The 22,105-nt window shown below is 37.7% G+C and overlaps 4 protein-coding genes and 1 long non-coding RNA gene across 9 annotated transcripts; 2 read left to right on the top strand and 3 right to left on the bottom strand.

The window, feature by feature from the left end:
• Positions 1-185: 185 nt before the first annotated feature.
• LOC106368499 (pectin acetylesterase 6) lies at positions 186-13,190 on the bottom strand. Of its 2 annotated transcripts, XM_048741367.1 has the most exons (13): positions 12,818-13,168; positions 12,622-12,704; positions 12,366-12,495; positions 7,758-7,831; positions 7,597-7,683; positions 7,393-7,517; positions 7,244-7,304; positions 7,110-7,163; positions 6,944-7,021; positions 6,776-6,881; positions 6,543-6,688; positions 6,378-6,444; positions 186-318 (listed from the first exon to the last, which is right to left on the bottom strand). In XM_048741367.1, exons 1-13 carry the CDS (start codon positions 13,008-13,010, stop codon positions 275-277), a joined length of 1,248 nt encoding a protein of 415 aa, XP_048597324.1. In that variant the 5' UTR covers positions 13,011-13,168; the 3' UTR covers positions 186-274. The 2 variants fall into 2 exon arrangements, with proteins under 2 accessions (XP_048597324.1, XP_048597323.1); XM_048741366.1 differs by lacking the exon at positions 186-318 and having other exon boundaries at positions 6,061-6,444; positions 12,818-13,190.
• LOC125578508 lies at positions 316-6,821 on the top strand. 3 transcript variants are annotated; one of them, XR_007316611.1, is made up of 8 exons: positions 316-448; positions 637-985; positions 1,067-1,165; positions 1,292-1,334; positions 1,446-1,490; positions 1,592-1,635; positions 1,742-1,836; positions 5,852-6,821. It is a non-coding gene; the product is annotated as an uncharacterized LOC125578508 (long non-coding RNA). The 3 variants fall into 3 exon arrangements; XR_007316612.1 differs by having other exon boundaries at positions 1,592-1,836; positions 6,325-6,821; XR_007316610.1 differs by having other exon boundaries at positions 1,592-1,836.
• Positions 13,191-14,512: 1,322 nt separating the features above from the next.
• On the top strand, positions 14,513-16,124 carry LOC106368501 (uncharacterized protein C24B11.05-like). Its single transcript, XM_013808478.3, has 6 exons — positions 14,513-14,759; positions 14,876-14,941; positions 15,033-15,130; positions 15,206-15,331; positions 15,540-15,737; positions 15,813-16,124. The coding sequence occupies exons 1-6, from the start codon at positions 14,720-14,722 to the stop codon at positions 16,032-16,034; spliced, it is 750 nt and encodes a 249-aa protein (XP_013663932.2). The 5' UTR covers positions 14,513-14,719; the 3' UTR covers positions 16,035-16,124.
• Positions 16,024-17,603, bottom strand: LOC106368500 (peptidyl-prolyl cis-trans isomerase CYP20-3, chloroplastic). The gene is made up of 7 exons (XM_013808477.3): positions 17,421-17,603; positions 17,138-17,329; positions 16,905-17,058; positions 16,733-16,821; positions 16,585-16,639; positions 16,423-16,508; positions 16,024-16,338 (listed from the first exon to the last, which is right to left on the bottom strand). The coding sequence occupies exons 1-7, from the start codon at positions 17,460-17,462 to the stop codon at positions 16,183-16,185; spliced, it is 774 nt and encodes a 257-aa protein (XP_013663931.2). The 5' UTR covers positions 17,463-17,603; the 3' UTR covers positions 16,024-16,182.
• Positions 17,604-17,773: 170 nt separating this feature from the next.
• On the bottom strand, positions 17,774-20,615 carry BNAA09G39600D. Of its 2 annotated transcripts, XR_007316609.1 has the most exons (5): positions 20,310-20,615; positions 19,856-20,053; positions 18,668-19,761; positions 18,225-18,425; positions 17,774-18,152 (listed from the first exon to the last, which is right to left on the bottom strand). XR_007316609.1 is itself a non-coding variant. In XM_013808491.3 (3 exons), the coding sequence occupies exons 1-3, from the start codon at positions 18,693-18,695 to the stop codon at positions 17,908-17,910; spliced, it is 474 nt and encodes a 157-aa protein (XP_013663945.1). In that variant the 5' UTR covers positions 18,696-18,929; the 3' UTR covers positions 17,774-17,907. The 2 variants fall into 2 exon arrangements, 1 of the variants encoding a protein (XP_013663945.1); XM_013808491.3 differs by lacking the exons at positions 19,856-20,053; positions 20,310-20,615 and having other exon boundaries at positions 18,668-18,929.
• Positions 20,616-22,105: the final 1,490 nt, after the last annotated feature.

Genomic DNA, 22,105 nt, shown 5'->3' with positions numbered 1-22,105 from the left:
TATATTCTATTCTGTGTAATGACATGGATTTTGTCACTAACTTAGATTCGAGATTTTGAAGCAAATGGTTATAATAACTTAAAGAGGTATGGAAAGAATAAGGTTTCTGACTCTATACCTACTAAGCTAGAGAATCTGAGGTTAGAGTTTTTGTCAAACACTAGAGGGACCAAAGAAGCACTAAGGAGAGGAGATCAAATCTTTGAAGTAAGCTGTTTGATCAACACTGCATAAAGCTTATTTTAATATGTTATTAGGTAACACAAAGATTAACTCATTGGAAAATCAGGTGGTGACATGTTTTGTCGCATGGGTAAGTGTAGAGAAACGACCTTGGCTGTTTCTTGTAACAAGTAAATCGACACAACAATATGTTGGGCGAGTCCTCTCCAAACCGGAGACAAACTCTATATCACTATGAATCGAAAACGTTACAAGCTTCGCACTAGTTGCGTGTTCTATGCTTTAGAGAGTTTTATGTTTCTGTATCTAACAATGAGAACCTAGACTTCTATTTATACAAAATAGATCGTAGGTTTTCCTAGATGGAAAAGGATTGTATTATTCCTAATACTATAAGGAAATAGTTTCCTTATTGAACCTACACTAATCCATATCTCTTATGTCTTGTTTCAGGTTCTTCCCGAAGCCCACCAGCAGGCCCAAGAGACACAAAGCCTCACATTCTCCACCTTGGCTCTTGAGTCACTCCTCGACTTCTCCGCTTCTCCATCTCTCTCTCTCTGCGAAAATGAAAAAAAAAAAACTGAAGCACCGACGAGCTCGCCGCCTCGTCTTCTTCAAGCTTCGTCCGTTCCTCGACGCAGCTTCACCGGAGTTGCATGCCCTTTCCGATCCTTGCTTCTCTTCTTTTCTCCGAACACTTCCTCTCTTCGATTCTCCGTGAACCAGACAAGATCCTGACTTTTCCGCCGCTTGTCTTCACCGGCGTTGGCTTCTACTGCTTCCGCCATTGATATCTCAGGTTACCTTTGCTCCTCCTTTATCTCTTTCTTCAGATATTTTGAGTAAAGCTCTAACCTTTGATTTCAATTCTGTTTTCCAGCTTGAGCTTTGATGAATCCGTTGTGTCTCCGTGAAAAACTCTCTCGATCTCATCTCACGACACCCACGAGACCGAAACCACTACTTGTCAAAATAAAAGGTACTTTCTTTGGTTTTGACTTTTATTCCTTCCTGAATACGTGTCTTGATTTAGCTCTTGTTCAGTTACCTCTTTCCAACTCGTTGAGCTTTTGTTACTAAAGCTTTATATTGTTGACTTTTACAGCTCACTTGATGTAGACGTCTCTTCACCAACTTAGCTTCCTTTGGTAATGATCTGAACTTTCCTATCAACGTACACTAGTTGATATATTCAGTGCTGTTTATAAGAGCCTGTGACTGGAAAAAAATAATAATTTTCCTTTGTTATTAATCTCCAGCCATGTTTGTAGACGATTCTTTGCTACCAACACATTCTCCTTCAGGTATAACATTGGCTTCTTCCTTTTTAAATGATTTCCCAGCTTCTATTGAAGCTTATGGCCCCTGCATAGAAATTCTTTGACTAGTATGAATAATTTTGCAGGTTCCTTGCATAGACAACTCCTGTCTACAACCATTCTTCAAAAGGTAATCTCCTTCACTCAAATTCATTTTTTTTTCTTTGTAACTCCCTGTCGAACTATCAGTTTGCTTTTCCTGAAACTGATACTTTCTTTTGTGGCCTTTCCGCGAGGTGAGCGAGTCGACAGTCTTGTCACCTGCAGCCACACGAGACCTTCTAAGGCAGAACCTTGAGGATCTCCAAGCATGTCTCGAACTTCTGTCCAGGTACACACTTAGTTAGGAAATCTGCAGGATTGATAGATGTGTGAATTTTGTGAACCGTAACGTCGCCAGCCTCAATTACGTCTCTCATGAAGTGTAGTCTAGTATCTATATGCTTAGTCCTTTCATGGAATCCTCCATTCTTAGCTAAGTGTATAGCACTCTGTGAATCTGAAAACACTCTCACATCATCTTGCTTGAATCCCAATTCACTAACAAACCCCTTAAGCCATAATGCTTCTTTAAAAGCTTCGGCTAATGCCATGTATTCTGATTCTGTCGTTGATAGTGCGACAATATGTTGGAGACCTGATCTCCAGCTTATTGTGTTGCCTCCGACTTGAAACACATATCCTGTCACGGATCTTCTTCTGTCCAAATCGGTTGCGTAATCTGCGTCACAGAATCCTCGTACTTTGAAATCTTCTCCTTTAGTAAACAATAGATCAGAACCTAGAGCTCCTTTAAGATATCTCATCACCCACTTAACAGCTTCCCAGTGTATTCTTCCTGGCTTGCTCATATAACGGCTGATTAAGCCCACTGCGAAACATAAGTCTGGTCTAGATCCCACCATTGCATACATTAAACTTCCAACGGCTGATGCGTATGGAATCACGTTCATGAACCTTGCTTCCTCGTGCTCTTCTTTTTGTGTCAAACTTTTAAGCTTGAATTGTGGTCCGATAGGAGTAACCACAGCTTTGCTCTCTGCCATGTTAAAAGTTTCCAGCACCTTCTGTAGATACTTCCCTTGTGATAGTTTTAGAGTTCCTTTCTTCCTGTCTCTAATAATATCCATTCCAAGTATTCTTGAAGCTGCTCCAAGGTCCTTCATCTCAAACTCTCTCTTCAAGCTATCTTTGACTCTTTTAATTTCTTTAGAATCCTTAGATGCTATGAGCATGTCATCAACATAGATCAAGAGATAAACCATATGAGATAGTCTGAACCTTTCATGTAGACACAAGGATCATATGCACTTTTTTCGAAGCCTTGTTGTTTCATGAAGCTATCAAATCTCCTATTCCACTGTCTTGGTGACTGTTTTAATCCGTAAAGGGATTTCAACAAGAGACAAACTTGATCTTCTTTTCCCTCCTCAACGAAACCTTCTGGCTGTGCCATATAAATCTCTTCGTCTAACGTTCCGTACAGGAAAGCCGTTTTCACGTCTAGTTGTTCCAAATCAAGATCATAATTTGCAACAAGTGACAGCATAATTCTAATCGACACGTGTTTCACCACTGGTGCAAACACCTCTGTGTAGTCGATCCCTTCAACTTGTGAAAACCCTTTAGCTACTAATCTAGCTTTGTATCTCGGCTTCTCTACTCCAGGAATGCCTTCTTTCAGCTTGAAAACCCACTTGCTGCCAATAATCTTCTTTTTCTCTGGTTTCTCAACCAGTTTCCAAGTCTGATTTTTCTCCAACGAATCCATCTCTTCTTGCATTCCCTCGTTCCATAACTTCCAGCTCTTACTCCTTCTTGCTTCCAAATAGGATTTCGGCTCATCCTTATTTATTTCTTCTGCTGTAGCTAGAGCATAAGCCACGCAATCTGAATCATCAAACCTAGAAGGTTTCTTTACTTCTCTCCTGATTCTATCTCTAGCAAGAATGTAGTTGTCTAGATTTTCCTGTTGAGTTCCTACAACTTCTTCACTTTCTGAGCTTGAAGATTCAGGTTCCGAGTTTTCTGATGCTGGAGAAACTCCACCTTGAACTGTATCCTCTGTTTCAGTGTCTGTAGTTGTGTTTGAAGGTCCTTGAATCAGCACAGGATTGAACGTTACCTTTTTTGTTTTCCTCTTCTTCTCGCTGACTCCTTTAATGTCTTTAAACATCTCTTCCTCATTGAAAATCACGTTTCTGCTCACTGTACATCTTAGTTCTTCTGGTAACCAAACTCGATAACCTTTAGTCCCGTCTGGATATCCCATGAAAACTCCTTTCATCGCCCTTGGACTGGTTTTGGCTTGAGTCACGTGAACATAAGCTGTACACCCGAACTTCCTTAGGTGATTTAAGTCTGTTTTGGTTCCAGACCACACCTCTGCCGGTAGTTTGAAGTTAATAGCTGTACTGGGAGATCGATTGATTAAGTAGACAGCTGTAGAAGCCGCTTCTGCCCAGAACTTTTGCTCTAAGCCTGCCTCTGTCAACATACATCTCACCTTCTCCATAATCGTACGGTTCATGCGTTCTGATACTCCGTTTTGCTGTGGAGTATAGACGCATGTTCTGTGTCTTTTAATCCCTGCTTCTTTACACAATGTGTCCATCTGTGTATTGCAGAACTCTAATCCGTTATCCGTCCTAAGACACTTCACCTTCTTTCCTGTCTCAGTTTCCACGCATGTTTTCCATTCCTTGAAGTTTTGAAACACTTCATTTTTTGATTTTAGGAAATAGATCCAAACTTTCCTAGAAAAATCATCAATGAATGTAACAAAGTAGAAACATCCTCCGAGACTCTCTACCACCGAAGGTGAACCCCATAAATCTGAATGGATGTACTCTAGGACTTCCTTAGACGTGTGCTTGCCTTTTGGAAAGCTTAGCTTGTGTGCTTTACCCAAAACGCAATTCTCGCAAAACTCTAACGTCTTCACATCCTTTGCGTTTAAATATCCGTCTTTGACTAAAATATTCATGCCCTTTAGACTCATATGTCCAAGCCTAGAGTGCCACCTTTTAGTCAAATCGATATCAGGCCTTGCGACTGCAGCTTCACCATCCAATACTGTTCCTTGTAAGTAGTACAGACCATCACAGTATTTTCCAGAAATAACCTTCTTATCTCCTTTGTAAAACTGCACCATGAAGTCTTTGCCTTCGTATCTGCATCCCATCTTCTCCAATAAACCGTAGGAGATAAGGTTTCTGCCCATTGTAGGCATGTAACGAACATCAGTGAGAATCACGCTTGATCCATCATCATTCATGATCCTGATTTTCCCGATCCCTTTAATCTCGCTGATAGTGTTATTTCCCATCAAAACCTTTCCTCCTTCTATGTCTTCAAGATCAAATAAGACATCTTTATTTGGGGTGATATGGAATGTACAGCCAGAATCAAGTACCCACTCGTCCTTAGTAGCTTGCTGGCTAGCCACTAATACCAATGGTTCCTCCTTCTCTTCTGCTATGTTGACCGAATTTGATGGCTTCTTTCTTTCTGGACACTGCTTTTTAAAATGTCCTTCCTTGCCACACGTCCAACATTCTTTAGAGAACTTAGGTCTTGATTTTGATCTGTTATTGCTTTTAGATCTAGCTCTCCAAGTTTTATCGCTCTTCTTCTCCCCTCTGCCTCTGTTGTCGCCAGCAAACAACCCCTCCGAGTTACCTTTGGACTTGTTGAGAAGTCCCTTCTCTCTTAATTCTACTTCCTTAGAATAAGCTGAGCTTGTAACATCACGAACCGTTAAAATCTCTTTTCCGCTGCCGTATTTTAATGCATCAACGAGAGACTCGTATTGCTTGGGCAAGCTGGTTAAGATCTGAATTGCTTGATCTTCTTCACTGATCTTGATATCCAGACTTGCTAGATCAGCCACAAGTTTCAGAAACACATCCATATTTTCCTCAATGGACTTGTGCTCTTCCATTCTAAAACCTGCATATCTCTGCTTCATGTAGATTCGATTGGGTAATGTCTTGGTCTGATACTCAGCTTCTAGAGCCTTCCACATAGCCAGTGCTGTAGGCTCTTGCATAACCTTGCGTAGAATAAGGTCAGATAGACACAAACTGATCAGATTCTTTACACGCAATTCCCGGTCTTGCTCCTTAGGATCAGGTTTTTCATCTTTCTGTTCTTCACCTTCATCATCCGTAGAAGGAGTTTTCTCCTTAAGAACAGACCCCAAACCAAAGATCTCTAGCTGACACAGCATCTTATATTTCCATAGACCAAAATCACCTTTGCCATCGAATTTTTCCACTTCAAATTTCTTTGAAATTGCTTCCATCTTTCTTATAACCTGTAAACTTATTTTCCTTTGTTTGCAGGTTGCTGTAACACGCCGTAGTCTTCAAGCTTCAATCACCAACGAGCTGAGTCTTCTTCTCCGCACCAGATAAGAATTCTCCTTGCTTGTTTATTGAATCTTGCCCTCGAATCTCTGTAACTAGGATCTCTGTTTAGCCTAAGCTCTGATACCACTTGTAGAGAAACGACCTTGGCTGTTTCTTGTAACAAGTAAATCGACACAACAATATGTTGGGCGAGTCCTCTCCAAACCGGAGACAAACTCTATATCACTATGAATCGAAAACGTTACAAGCTTCGCACTAGTTGCGTGTTCTATGCTTTAGAGAGTTTTATGTTTCTGTATCTAACAATGAGAACCTAGACTTCTATTTATACAAAATAGATCGTAGGTTTTCCTAGATGGAAAAGGATTGTATTATTCCTAATACTATAAGGAAATAGTTTCCTTATTGAACCTACACTAATCCATATCTCTTATGTCTTGTTTCAGGTTCTTCCCGAAGCCCACCAGCAGGCCCAAGAGACACAAAGCCTCACAGTAAGGACAGTCAATGGCTTTAACATTGTTGGTTCTGTCGAAGTACCAGTCACCTACAGACTCTGCCACTCTCTGCCAACCAAAAAGAGACAATCATGTCATGAGCAAAGTTTAACAAACTTGATGTCATTGCTACAATGAGATAGAAACAACTTGAGGGCCAGTCTTACTTTTCCGTTTAGCTTGGGAGAGTCTTGAGTAAACCAAGTGTCCTGTATCTCAGACTGACAATGCGTGAAGCAAGAGTTTATGAAAAGACCGTTCTGAGGAGATGCTGAGAATGAGTTTAAGGCAAGCACCATTTGTTTCCTGAATTCTATTTTGTGTAAGGACATAGAAAACATCAGTGAGTAGAGAGTGTGACAGTAAAATTACTAAAAAACTTTGAATTTAAATTTTCCACCTTGTAAGAATTGGAGCTGTGATGAATTACAACGCGAGATATCTGATTTGCAATGCTCCCAGACGCCTCTTGGATCAGCAGGTGAAGGAGCTAAGCTATGTCTGACCTGAGGAGACATTGTCGGATTAGGTTAAGATCTAGATACAAGAAAGAGACATGATTATTTACCTGCCAGGAGTCATATGCTGAGTTGAGAAGAAACATAGGAGTTTTGATGTCTGAAACCAAGTTCTGAGGAAAGAAGCACTGAAGAGAAAGGACACAAAGAATAACTTGGTCAAATCAAGCCTTGTCTACTGGTAACTTTGCTGATCAAATAGTGAAAGGTATGTACCGAAGTAGGATCCAAATGGTTTGTACATGCACTGGACAAGTCCTTTTGGAGGTTCTATAAATTAAAAGTATTAAGTGAGCTACAATAAGCATATAATAATAATGTTTTAAGTTGTATATAAAATTTGATAGTACCTGGACTGTAACAACACCTTGGTACATGTTCCTAAGAGAGCGTCCCCCAGAGACATCCACTCTGCATTATCCATCAGAACATTTTAAGTTCCATAGAAAAGAATACTTGTCCTAAACAGTAAAGCCAAAAGATGAAGAGATTTACTTACGCGTCCAGGAACATTCCAGCATCACTTAAGCACTTTACTTTCGTAGAAAGAGGTAATCGTTCTCTGAAGTCATCACAGTGCAAGATTGAAGCTAAACCTCCGGCTGAACAACCAGAAAGCAGAGCCTGTACACTTGCAAAGTGATTAGATTAGATAAGAAGAGAAACAGAACATAAAAGCAGAGGGAAATCAAAATATAAAGACCTGTTCTGCTTTCTGCATGCCTACAGACATGAACTCTTCCATAGCCGCTTGCCAGATTCGTTTTCCTCGATAGAAAGTTTGTGAACCCTATGAATAGAACTCGTTGTAACGAATTATAAAGACAAAATATGAAATAAAGTACACTCTTGTCTCTAACTAACCTCGTCCTGACTATCCCCAGAGAAAGAAGCACCATCACAGTACCGCAACTTGATTCTGTTCCAGTTAAAGAAGTCTACAGATAAACAGAATAAAGATATAAATCACATAGCATGACAAAACTCATCATGATGATGATGATATTTGTAGAGAAACGACCTTGGCTGTTTCTTGTAACAAGTAAATCGACACAACAATATGTTGGGCGAGTCCTCTCCAAACCGGAGACAAACTCTATATCACTATGAATCGAAAACGTTACAAGCTTCGCACTAGTTGCGTGTTCTATGCTTTAGAGAGTTCTATGTTTTGTGTCTTACAACTTTGAGTAGGGACCTCTATTTATACTAGACCTAATCATGTTAATCCTTGTTGTATAAGGAATAACATATATCCTAAAGCTATAAGAAATACTTAGACTTAACCCTTATTCTTTATGTCTTGTTTCAGGTCTAAAACCGAAGCCCATAAGCAGCCCACCAGATGGCCCAAGAGACACAAGCCTCACATTCTCCACCTTGACTCTTTGGCCTCACTATCGACTTCTCCGTCTCTCTCTCTTTCTCCTTTGGTGACCAGAAGCTTCGACGAGCTCACCGCTTCGTCTTCTCCGACGATCGTCTGTTCCTTGACGCCGTCGTCACCGGAGATGCATGCTTCTCTCCGATCCTTGCTCCTCTCTATCTCGCCCTTGCTGTGATCTCCTTTTTGTGTCAAACTTTTAAGCTTGAATTGTGGTCCGATAGGAGTAACCACAGCTTTGCTCTCTGCCATGTTAAAAGTTTCCAGCACCTTCTGTAGATACTTTCCTTGCGATAGTTTTAGAGTTCCTTTCTTCCTGTCTCTAATAATATCCATTCCAAGTATTCTTGAAGCTGCTCCAAGGTCCTTCATCTCAAACTCTCTCTTCAAGCTATCTTTGATTCTTTTAATTTCTTTAGAATCCTTAGATGCTATGAGCATGTCATCAACATAGATCAAGAGATAAACCATATGAGATAAGTCTGAACCTTTCATGTAGACACAAGGATCATATGCACTTCTTTCGAAGCCTTGTTGCTTCATGAAACTATCAAATCTCCTATTCCACTGTCTTGGTGATTGTTTTAATCCGTAAAGTGATTTCAACAGGAGACAAACTTGATCTTCTTTTCCCTCCTCAACGAAACCTTCTGGTTGTGCCATATATATCTCCTCGTCTAACGTTCCGTACAGGAAAGCCGTTTTCACGTCTAGTTGTTCCAAATCAAGATCATAATTTGCAACAAGTGACAGCATAATTCTAATCGACACGTGTTTCACCACTGGTGCAAACACCTCTGTGTAGTCGATCCCTTCAACTTGTGAAAACCCTTTAGCTACTAATCTAGCTTTGTATCTCGGCTTCTCTACTCCAGGAATGCCTTCTTTCAGCTTGAAAACCCACTTGCTGCCAATAATCTTCTTTTTCTCTGGTTTCTCAACCAGCTTCCAAGTCTGATTTTTCTCCAACGAATCCATCTCTTCTTGCATTCCCTCGTTCCATAACTTCCAGCTCTTACTTCTTCTTGCTTCCAAATAGGATTTAGGCTCATCCTTATTTATTTCTTCTGCTGTAGCTAGAGCATAAGCCACGCAATCTGAATCATCAAACCTAGAAGGTTTCTTTACTTCCCTCCTGATTCTATCTCTAGCAAGAATGTAGTTGTCTAGATTTTCCTGTTGAACTCCCACAACTTCTTCTTCACTTTCTGAGCTTGCGGATTCAGGTTCCGAGTTTTCTGATGCTGGAGAAACTCCACCTTGAACTGTATCCTCTGTTTCAGTGTCTGTAGTTGTGTTTGATGGTCCTTGAATCAGCACAGGATTGAACGTTACCTTTTTCGTTTTCCTCTTCTTCTCGCTGATTCCTTTAATGTCTTTAAACATCTCTTCCTCATTGAAAATCACGTTTCTGCTTACTGTACATCTTAGTTCTTCTTGTAACCAAACTCGATAACCTTTAGTCCCGTCTGGATATCCCATGAAAACTCCTTTCATCGCTCTTGGACTGGTTTTGGCTTGAGTTACGTGAACATAAGCTGTACATCCGAATTTCCTTAGATGATTTAAGTCTGTTTTGGTTCCAGACCACACCTCTGCCGGTAGTTTGAAGTTAATAGCTGTACTGGGAGATCGGTTGATTAAGTAGACAGCTGTAGAAGCCGCTTCTGCCCAGAACTTTTGCTCTAAGCCTGCCTCTGTCAACATACATCTCACCTTCTCCATAATCGTACGGTTCATGCGTTCTGATACTCCGTTTTGCTGTGGAGTATAGACGCATGTTCTGTGTCTTTTAATCCCTGCTTCCTTACACAATGTGTCCATCTGTGTATTGCAGAACTCTAATCCGTTATCTGTCCTAAGACACTTCACCTTCTTTCCTGTCTCAGTCTCCACGCATGTTTTCCATTCCTTGAAGTTTTGAAACACTTCATTTTTTGATTTTAGGAAATAGATCCAAACTTTCCTAGAAAAATCATCAATGAATGTAACAAAATAGAAACATCCTCCGAGACTCTCTACCACCGAAGGTGAACCCCATAAATCTGAATGGATGTACTCTAGGACTTCCTTAGTCGTGTGCTTGCCTTTTGGAAACTTAGCTTGTGTGCTTTGCCCAAAACGCAATTCTCGCAAAACTCTAACGTCTTCACATCCTTTTCGTTTAAATATCCGTCCTTGACTAAAATATTCATGCCCTTTAGACTCATATGTCCAAGCCTAGAGTGCCACCTTTTAGTCAAATCGATATCAGGTCTTGCGACTGCAGCTTCACCATCCAATACTGTCCCTTGTAAGTAGTACAGACCATCACAGTATTTTCCAGAAATAACCTTCTTATCTCCTTTGTAAAACTGCACCATGAAGTCTTTGCCTTCGTATCTGCATCCCATCTTTTCCAATAAACCGTAGGAGATAAGGTTTCTGCCCATTGTAGGCATGTAACGAACATCAGTGAGAATCACGCTCGATCCATCATCATTCATGATCCTGATTTTCCCGATCCCTTTAATCTCGCTGATAGTGTTATTTCCCATCAAAACCTTTCCTCCTTCTATGTCTTCAAGATCAAATAAGACATCTTTATTTGGGGTGATATGAAATGTACAGCCAGAATCAAGTACCCACTCGTCCTTAGTAGCTTGCTGGCTAGCCACTAATACCAATGGTTCCTCCTTCTCTTCTGCTATGTTGACCGAATTTGATGGCTTCTTTCTTTCTGGACACTGCTTTTTAAAATGTCCTTCCTTGCCACACGTCCAACATTCTTTAGAGAACTTAGGTCTTGATTTTGATCTGTTATTGCTTTTAGATCTAGCTCTCCAAGTTTTATCGCTCTTCTTCTCCCCTCTGCCTCTGTTGTCGCCAGCAAACAGCCCCTCCGAGTTACCTTTGGACTTGTTGAGGAGTCCCTTCTCTCTTAATTCTACTTCCTTAGAATAAGCTGAGCTAGTAACATCACGAACCGTTAAAATTTCTTTGCCGCTGCCGTATTTTAATGCATCAACGAGAGACTCGTATTGCTTGGGCAAGCTGGTTAAGATCTGAATTGCTTGATCTTCTTCACTGATCTTAATATCCAGACTTGCTAGATCAGCCACAAGTTTCAGAAACACATCCATATTTTCTTCAATGGACTTGTGCTCTTCCATTCTAAAACCTGCATATCTCTGCTTCATGTAGATTCGATTTGGTAATGTCTTGGTCTGATACTCAGCTTCTAGAGCCTTCCACATAGCCAGTGCTGTAGGCTCTTGCATAACCTTGCGCAGAATAAGGTCAGATAGACACAAACTGATCAGATTCTTTGTACGCAATTCCCGGTCTTGCTCCTTAGGATCAGGTTTTTCATCTTTCTGTTCTTCACCTTCAACATCCGTAGAAGGAGTTTTCTCCTTAAGAACAGACCCCAAACCAAAGATCTCTAACTGACACAGCATCTTATATTTCCATAGACCAAAATCACCTTTGCCATCGAATTTTTCCACTTCAAATTTCTTTGAAATTGCTTCCATCTTACTTATAACCCGTAAACTTATTTTCCTTTGTTTGCAGGTTTCTGTAACACGCCGTAGTCTTCAAGCTTCAATCACCAACGAGCTGAGTCTTCTTCTCCGCACCAGATAAGAATTCTCCTTGCTTGTTTATTGAATCTTGCCCTCGAATCTCTGTAACTAGGATCTCTGTTAGCCTAAGCTCTGATACCACTTGTAGAGAAACGACCTTGGCTGTTTCTTGTAACAAGTAAATCGACACAACAATATGTTGGGCGAGTCCTCTCCAAACCGGAGACAAACTCTATATCACTATGAATCGAAAACGTTACAAGCTTCGCACTAGTTGCGTGTTCTATGCTTTAGAGAGTTCTATGTTTTGTGTCTTACAACTTTGAGTAGGGACCTCTATTTATACTAGACCTAATCATGTTAATCCTTGTTGTATAAGGAATAACATATATCCTAAAGCTATAAGAAATACTTAGACTTAACCCTTATTCTTTATGTCTTGTTTCAGGTCTAAAACCGAAGCCCATAAGCAGCCCACCAGATGGCCCAAGAGACACAAGCCTCACAATATTGGGGACTAACCAGGATTCTCTTGAGGCTTATTGCTCAATATCCCAGTAAAATTCAAAGCTTTCTCCATGAACTTAGAGGAACCACGCCGAGTTGTTTTTCGAAACACACAGCTACTTTGATTGTTACACCATCCTCCACCCTAGTTAATAAGACATATTTAGCTTTTAACTTCTAAGTCAAGTACTTAAATAAACAGAAGCACTGTTTACTAAACTAGCAAAATGGTCCCAAGATTACATGAGAGAGAGGTCAAAGGTGAAGATACCTCAAGATGGATAAGCCAACTGTTTGCACCTGAACCAAACCCATGATCTAGATGGTAACCAGGTAACGTCCCATCTAGACACACTGCATCAATTCAAAAGTGAACAGAAACACGAGGAGACTGATGAGTTCTACCAAATCGTTTTCCATCAATAAGAACAACGAAAGAGAGAGAGAGAGTGTGTGTGTGTGTGTACCAGCTCCTTTGGAGTCAGCACCATGAATCAAGGTGAGAGGCACCATTGAAACCTTAGACGCCCTCAACTCGTTATCCAGTATCTTATTCTCTCTTGGTTTCTCAAATCCATCGCTAGATCCCCTCCGTACCATCGAGGCAACTGAACATAGTGAGCACACAGCCACCGCAATCCACAGCCACACGCTCCTCATCTCCGGTGAAACGCAGCTGGAGCGCGAAAATTTGGATTAAACTATTAAAGAATGATATCTGTTAGACTTTACCAATTTCGGTTAAGTGAATAGTTCAGCTATTCTTAAATAAATCAAACAATTTCGACTTTTCTTACTCTAAATAAAATGATTTTGTTGTAATAAAATGAAAATCTAACAAGTGCATGAAAAGTATAAAATAAAAATAAAATGATTTTGTTGTAATAAAATGAAAAAAAAAACGAAGCTTTGTAATTTTGTTCCGTCACGAAATTGATGTTTATTAATATATATATATGTATAAATCCAGTTGAACAAAATCCGATATTTATTTCCATATTTGATTACGAATTAATTCATTCGTAATAAAATTATATTTTTTAATTTAAATATTTGCTTACTGATTCTCTTTGGGGTTGAATGTTCCAGATTTAAATCCCAGAACAAATCATAATTTTAGCTATTATATGGAAAACAAAATAGTGAAAATAGATGACCTTTGTCTGTTGTTAACGAATTTAAACTTGTCACCATTTACAAACAAAAAAAAGAATATTTATGAATTTGGTTTAGTTAGTAGTTACTAAGTGCTACTGCTTATAGGATAGATTATTGTATTCGATTTACATATAAGGATTTTTAATTAGGTTTAGGCTTTAAGATGTTCGATTATTATAATACTATGTGCTCTCTGAATCAGCTAACAATTGATCGTGGGTATATTATATTGCAGATCTGATTCGTTTTCATCATTCTTATATTGGAAACACAATATATCAATTTTCGTTTTAAGTTTACAATGTGATGTTGTATGCTTTTTTCTTTCATTATCGGTATATTGTTGTTAAGCAGTGGTTGTTTCCAAAATCATTTCTCCTTCGATATTTTATTTATCATAGAAAAAAAGTGAAATATTAAGAAGAAGAAACGAATAATATTAGTTAAGATAATGTTCCTCAGCATATATTGTGAACATTTTAGTGAAAGATACAACGTACTGCATGATACTTTTTACTCTTTTTGTTCGGTATATGTACACTTGACATTTCAGAATATTTCAGTGTTTACCTTTACTTTTACATTTATTTCTTGTACATTGTTTATGAGAATGGAAGGTCACGGAAAGTGGGAAATGACTAAGAAAACTATATGAATGATCAAAGTAACTGTATATGTTCAACACCTCATTTTGTTGCATGCATCAGCATGTGAATGATATGGTGGATCACTATCATGATCACCGCCAAGTCACCATCAACAATCAAGCTTTCGTTTTCATATCTTCATAATAGTATAAGCCATTGTACAATATACATAAATTATTATAGACAAAACCCTAATATAAATATATAATTCATAAAAAAGGATATCGTATATTTTTCAGACATATATACTCGCGATCATTCTTTTAAAATAATATACCTTTAGGATAATTCCATACACACATATGTACTGAATCCACTTGACAACTCGTGTCATTTAGCAGCGTTATCAAGCAACGTCTAACAGAAAATCAACAACTAATATTATGAATTCGCAAAACAAAACATAACAATACTAAAATAACCAAATATGCTATGTGTCGTTTTATTATAAATATAGCCAATTCATTCACAATGATCATAAGCTCTATCTCTCTCTCTCTCTTTAGCACCTTTCTCTAAGTAGCATCTCTATTACTCTTCTTCTTCTTTTTCACGAGATTGAGTATGGATGAATTTGGAGCTAAGTATGAGTGCTTGTTCTTTGGTAATACATAACATCACCACACATCATCATCTATATCTCTCTTTTTTTTTTTGAAAGAATATAGTTTCTCCATGCAGTTTCTGAAGAGTATCTAAAAATCTGTCTGATTGTTACAGATATGGACGATACTCTATACCCTTTGAGCATCGGAATCAACTTAGCTTGTCGAAACAACATCCAAGGAAAAGATACTTAACGTTTTCAAGATTATTGAATTCTTATAATTATTTAATTACTCAATTAAACTGTTTGTTGTCGTATTCTTATATGCAGAGTTCATGCTTAACCAACTCGGGATAGAAGAGAGTGAAGTTCCAAAGATGTGTCTTGATCTTTACAAAGAATATGGAACCACCATGGCTGGTCTCAAGGTATATATGACAAATCTCTCACACATTTCATAACAATTCTTGAACCTATAATAAAAACAGAACCGTGTGTTACAGGTTATGGGTTATGAATTCGACAACGATGAGTTCCATGAATATGTACATGGAAGACTTCCTTACGAGAAACTAAAACCTGACCCCGTTCTCCGTAACCTTCTTCTCTCTATGCCTCACCGTAAGATCGTAAGTTTACTTACATGGTCGGATCTGAGATTTTAAGAGCAATAAACATTTTCTTTCTTTATTTTTTTTTAGCTATAAACATCTTCATTTGTAGGTTAATCTTGTTAAGAATAAAAAAAATATATATATATCTTCAATTGGTGACCATCGGACATATGCAAAATAGTTCTTCTCATCCTCTATTTTTTTTAATTCTTTCCTCCATCAGATCTTTACCAATGCAGACAAAGCTCATGCAACACGAACCCTTAACCGTTTGGGTCTAGAGGACTGCTTCGAAGGAATCATTTGCTTCGAAACACTAAACCCTTCTTCTGATACTAACACTCAAGTCCTCTGTAAACCCTCTGTTCAAGCCTTTGAAGCCGCCATTCGCATAGCAGACATCGTTGATCCACGCAAAACGGTAAAACAAAACGTCACAAGAATCTTTATAACAGTTTCAGACACTAAAAACCTCTGTTTCTTTCTTTCTTTTCAGATGTTCTTTGATGACAGTGTCCGTAACATCGCTAGTGCCAAAGCAGCAGGGCTCAAAACCGTGTTCGTGGGTGACTCGGTGCTGGTTCCAGGTGCAGACTATGCACTAAGCAGCATTCACAACATTAAGGAAGCTATACCAGACTTATGGGAAGGCAACAAAGACGAGAAGGTGGAGGCAATTGTGCAGCAAGTGGCGGTTGCAACCATGGTTCAAGCTTAAAAGATAATGAACTTTAAATAAGACTCTTACATTGTACTTTCAACTCATGTAATCATAAAGAAATAAACATAAAGACCATAACTTGAAACTCTCATAATAGCAAAACAAAGATGGCAATGACCATGGACTGATCTCAATAGTGTGGTTATCAAGCATCCAGAGGGAGCTCTCCACAGGCATAGATTCTGCAACCTTTCTTGGGAACATCGAAGGCGCGTGTCTCCTGAGATTCAAGTGTCCTCACAAGCTTCATACCTTTAATGACTTGTCCAAACACAACATGCTTGCCATCTAACCATGGAGTCTGCACACACAACAACAACAAATATATGAATCTAAAGGCAAACATATATATGAGTCTATTAGATGATGTGAAAGAGTTGGTTACCTTGACAGTGCAAATGAAGAACTGACTTCCATTAGTATTAGGACCAGCGTTTGCCATACTCAAGATTCCAGGTCCAGTATGCTTCACTGCACATGCCAAAAACAAAAGCATTAACACCTCAAAGAAGTAAAACAGTAGAAAACAAGTTAGTAAAACACTCACAGGTGAAGTTTTCATCTTCAAATTTGGCACCGTAGATACTAATACCTCCAGTACCCTGTAAACCCATGTCAACAATTTATAAAGAAAATTCACATTTAAAAAAAAAACACACTTTCTTGAGAAAAAAAATAATAAAAAAAAGCATTACATTTCCCTCGGTGAAGTCACCTCCTTGGATCATGAAATCTTTAATAATACGATGGAAAGAAGAACCTTTGTATCCATACTTCTTCTCACCTGAATAAACACAAACATTTATTCATCTTTAGTCTATAGTTGTTAAATTATATATACAAAGTAACAAACTTTCATTATCTTACCAGTACACAAGACACGGAAGTTCTCAACGGTTTTAGGCACGACGTCACCGAACAGACCCATCTCGATCCTTCCAGCGACTTCACCACCAATCTCCACATCAAAGAAAACCTTGTTCGTCACTTTAGCCTGAGGTTCTATCACTTCCTCTTCCTCCTAGTAATCAACACAAAGTTCATTAGTAGCAACATGATAATAACTAATGATTATATGCTTTTAGTGGGAATAATCTTACAGCTGCCATTGATTTAACACAAGCTGTTCTCTGGTTCTTGATGGTCGCATATGCTCCTGGGAATTGCTTCTTGAGAGGGAAACTTGCTGCATAGTGTAGTCTCGAAGACAATGCAGAACCAGAGGACCGAGCTCCGACACAAACTGATTGAGATGTTCGGTTTGCAGAAACTAACTGCGACTTAACACCAATCTACAAAGAAAACCAAACACAAGACGACAGCATGACAAGAAAGAACTAAAAGCCATCAAGAATTCAAATGTTAGGAGTTGAGGTTACGAACCTGAGAAGTGTGAACCATCTGCATTGAAGACAAAGACGCCATTTGATTGGTGAAGACGAGGAAGATGATTTAGCTTTTGCTTTGACAACCAAACAGTCTCTAGTTTCAGATAAGGAAGTGGCCTGGCCTCTCGAGCGTTTTTATGCACGCACATTAGTTGATGATGATATCGTTAACATCTCACGCTAACTTGCGCCGCGTTGATTTTAAGCCCAGTCCAAACCTTACTTACTTTTTGGCCCAATAAGAAAATTGTGAAGTATTAGCTATTAACTATCATGCATAATAAAACATGTACTATTTATTAATCGGTGATTTCTGTTAAGAAAAAGCAGAAAATAAATAGAACGAGATTGTAAAATAAAACATCTGATCGATAATCATCTTTTGCTTCCGAGACATAACATAATCATCTTTTGATTATCCAACATTAACTAGAAATTACTTTTGTCCTTTATTGAAAATGTTATTCAAACCAAAAAAAGAACTAGAGTCCACCACGAGGAATAGCCCTGAGAAACCTCACAACCGTTGGAGGAGGAGATCCTGGAGTCGCAAACACAAAGTGATAGTTCTTCTGAGTCTTGAGAAGCTCAGTAACCTCGGTGATGTCAGCATCATCTGCGGCTCCCAAGTGTCCCAAGACTAGTACTCCCAACGATGGTTCCGGATTCTCACCTGACCACGCAACTATGTCCTCCAATATCTTCGTCATCTTCTCACGTTTCTCTCCTGAAATTAACCAACCGTTCATTCATGTACACACATATATTATTATAAGTAAAAGTAAAGTGTTTTAGAGACCTGCGTGGAACTGATTCAGCTTAACATCCTCCGAGGCTTGAAAGTCAAGGCCGGTCAAATCACCATAGATCCGGATCGAAACGGGCCCGCGTAGACCAACATCCAACAGCATCTGTCTAATAAACGGTACGAGGTCAGCTTCGGTGCGTCCCTCAGGGATCTTGCATTCGTCCATGTCCCAGAAGACTCCTGTCCCATTCGCTGACAAACAACAACACACACAGACAGATTCAGTTACTACAAAATATATAATAAAAACTCACAATAAAAGACAGACCGTTACGTGAATACATTAATATCAAGTCTCTAGTTTTGTTTATAGGGTATTAATCAATCAAACACATAAATTATCATCAGATCTGCAGCAAAACTGTGTGTAAGATCTATAAAGTTGATCACTTTATCTAATGCAGGGAAGAGATATTAGTGAGAGAAGAACTTACAGACGTAAGGTTCGCTGTACGAAGCCATGGTTTTGTTTTTTCTTTTTGACTAGCAAAGGTTGAAACTTTAGGTTTTTTTTTTGAGGATGAACGACGACGACGTCTCTCTCTCATTTATAGCAACTACACGAAGCTTAATCTTGTGACATTTGTCGAGCATCAGTACGTTTCGAGTGATGCGATCCCAGTCTCCCCCAAGTCTCTTCTCCTCTTCCATCATAACTTCCCGTACATTGTTTCGCTTTTGGCTTTGCTCTTATCTCCTTCTTTGCTTCTCTGGAAAGAAAGAGCTCTTGCAGCTTGGGCTTTGATTGTTGAATCTTATTGGGCTTACATTCTAACTGGGCCGACTTCTCTTTTGATAACGTATGAGGACGATGATCCATTTTTAGTGGCTCCAGTAGAAAGGCCACTTAAACTATTAAACCCATTATCTAAAGATGAGAGTCCAGCTTGTTTGCATTGGCAGCTTGCTTTAGATGTACCATACATACATACATGTATATTGTAAAATGATTATGAGAAGTGAATGTAAGTTCTACTTCTTGACTAGACAAGACAAAATTGGCGTGTGATTTTGCAACTCTTACATGTGAAACCTTTCTATTGCTCTTATTTATTTTCGACAAAGCATAGCATACTAATAAACTACTCTTTTTTTCCAATAATGAATATATTTTCTAGCATTGTGGAAGGCAGAAAATAAATAAATAGAAGAGATTATAAATAAAAACATCTACTAATTAGTAATTATCTTTTCCTTCCGAGACAAAACAAAAGTTTCCAAAAGAGGATTTTGATTATCCAACATTTACTAAATGCAAACTACCATTTTATTTTTAATGAAAATGTTAATCAGCCACCACGAGGAAGATCCGCCATCACAATCACCACCGTTGGAGGAGGTGGGGGTAGTGTCACAATAATAAACCTGTAATTTTTCCGAATCTTGAGAAGATCCAGAACCTCGATGATGTCATCTTCGGCGTCTCCCAAGTCTCCAATCATTAGCATCCCCACCGATGGTTCTGGATTCTCACCCGACCACGCAACTATGTCCTCCAAGACTTTCGTCATCTTCTCACGTTTCTCTCCTGAAAAACCGTTTTGAGTATTATATATTATCAAGTAAAAAAAAGGAGAAACAATATTTTCTAAAAGTACGTAGTATTTTTTTAATTCACTCACCTGCTTGAAAATGGTTGAGTTTGATATCGGAGGATTGAAAGTCAAGACCGGTCGTATCACCATAAGCCCGGATCGAAACAGGACCACGATGGCCACCATCCGACAGAGTCTGCCTGATTATCTCCAAGCTTTGAGCAGCAGTCATTTCATCAGGGATCCCACATTCGTCTAAGTCCCAGAACACTCCTGCCTCAGACGCTGACAAATACACGCACATAAGCGGTCACTACACGTACGGACACACACAACAACAACAAACACATATACCCTCAAGACAGAAAGAAGAAACCTTCAGATGTAAAGTGTCTAGTTTGTTTATACAGGGTAATCACTAATCAATCACAAATAATTAATCATTCAGATCTGATGTTCAAAACTCAAAGCAAACTAAGTCAAAATCTATAAAGTTCGACACTTTATCTAACGTAGAGAGTGTGAGGGTGAGAGAACTTACTGACGTGAGGTCCGGTGAACAAATCCATCCTTCTTTTTTACTGCAAAGGTTGAAACTTTAGGGTTTTAGGATGAAGAAGACGATAAACAACATCCATGTCTCTCATTTATAGTAATTACACGAAGCTTAATCTTGTGACATTTGTCGAGCATCAGTACGTTTCGAGTCTCCCCCTAGTCTGTTTGTCGTTTTCCATCACATCTTTCCGTACATCGTTGCTGACTAAATCTTTTCGGCTTTGCTCTCCTTTCCGATGCTGCTTGGGCTCTAATTGTTGAATGTTATTGGGCCTACCTTCGAACTGGGCTGACTTCTCTTAAAGATAACAAAGGAGATCTACTTCAACCTAATTGTATGCTTAAGAATAATCTCAACCTAATTTATCAAATACTAGATTTGGACCCGTGCGTTGCAACAGGCTTTATTTGATATTTTAATTTAATAAAAAATATATAAAAATATTTTATTATTGTTTTAAAATTATTTTGCATATATTATGTGAACTTTATTTTATAATTAAGAACTCTTTTTTTACACATAAGTTTCAGTTTATATTTGTTAGAGCTAGAAAAAACATTCAAATGTAAAAATTTAAACAGGATCCAACCCGAAATAATAATTATAATGAAATAAAAAGGAATTTGGAAGTTAAATAAGGCCAAGAAGAAATAACAACATTATACACTTTCTTATGTGCCAATTTAATGTTTTATTAAACTTATCTGATGTTAAATAATTTTTTGGATTCATTATTTATTAATGATATATTTTCATAATAATATTTTAATTAAAATAAATTATAAACTACTACATAGTAATATAAAAAAATGTAATAAGATAACGATGAAGCTTAATTTATTTTTGACTAAACATATGTACGGTGACAGTAATAATAATCAATTTTTATGAGTAAACATGAGAATATATATATCAAACATGTGTTTGATTGTCGTATAACCAAACACATAAATACCAATCACGACAACATTTTAAGTTTTGGTTTTTGTTAATTTAATAGCTTTAACATTATACTTGTCATCAAATTTTTTTTTCTTAAATACTATTAAATATGTATGTTTACTTTTGTTGGGATTTTTTTAAAAAAGGAAAAATTATATTTTACAAATCTTTTTTTTATTTACAACTAAAAAAAGAAAAACTATCAAAAACTTTTTTTATTTTTGTTTGCGATTTTAGAAAAGGAAAAGTATTATCAAATAAACGTTTACAATTATCTTCTCTTTAGAATTTCAGAAAAATCTTATTGCTATCAAATAATTATTTCTAGTTACTATTAACTAATTTTAAAAGTATGATTTTTACAGCTCATATCAATACTATTTTTACACTTCATTTTTGATTAAATAATTTTTAGCATCATGTTCTTCATCAAATTTTCTTTTAAAATATACTATCAAATAACTTCTTACAATTTTTTTTGTTTAAGAATTAAAAAATATGATACAATCTCTTTTGTTTAGGATTTTCTTTTTTAAGTTAAAGAACGATCAAAAATTTTTTTTTACAGTTTTAGGGTGTTAGAAAAGAAAATTAACAATACATAATCTTTTATAATTATTTTTTTCTAGGAGTTAGAAAATAAAAATACTATCAAATAATTATTTCCAGCAAATATTAACTATTTTAAAAAGTTTCTATTTTCAAAATTCGTTTTCTCAATATTACTAATATTTTTAATTAAATATTTTTAGATTCATATTTATCATTAAATTTTAAAAGTAAAAATTACTTTTACAATTCTATTTGGTCAGAATTTAAAAGGAAACAATCTTATT

This window comes from Brassica napus, chromosome A9 (assembly GCF_020379485.1).
Source record: "Brassica napus cultivar Da-Ae chromosome A9, Da-Ae, whole genome shotgun sequence".
In the NCBI taxonomy this organism is placed as follows: Eukaryota; Viridiplantae; Streptophyta; class Magnoliopsida; order Brassicales; family Brassicaceae; genus Brassica; species Brassica napus.
This window is presented reverse-complemented; position numbering and strand designations above follow the sequence as displayed.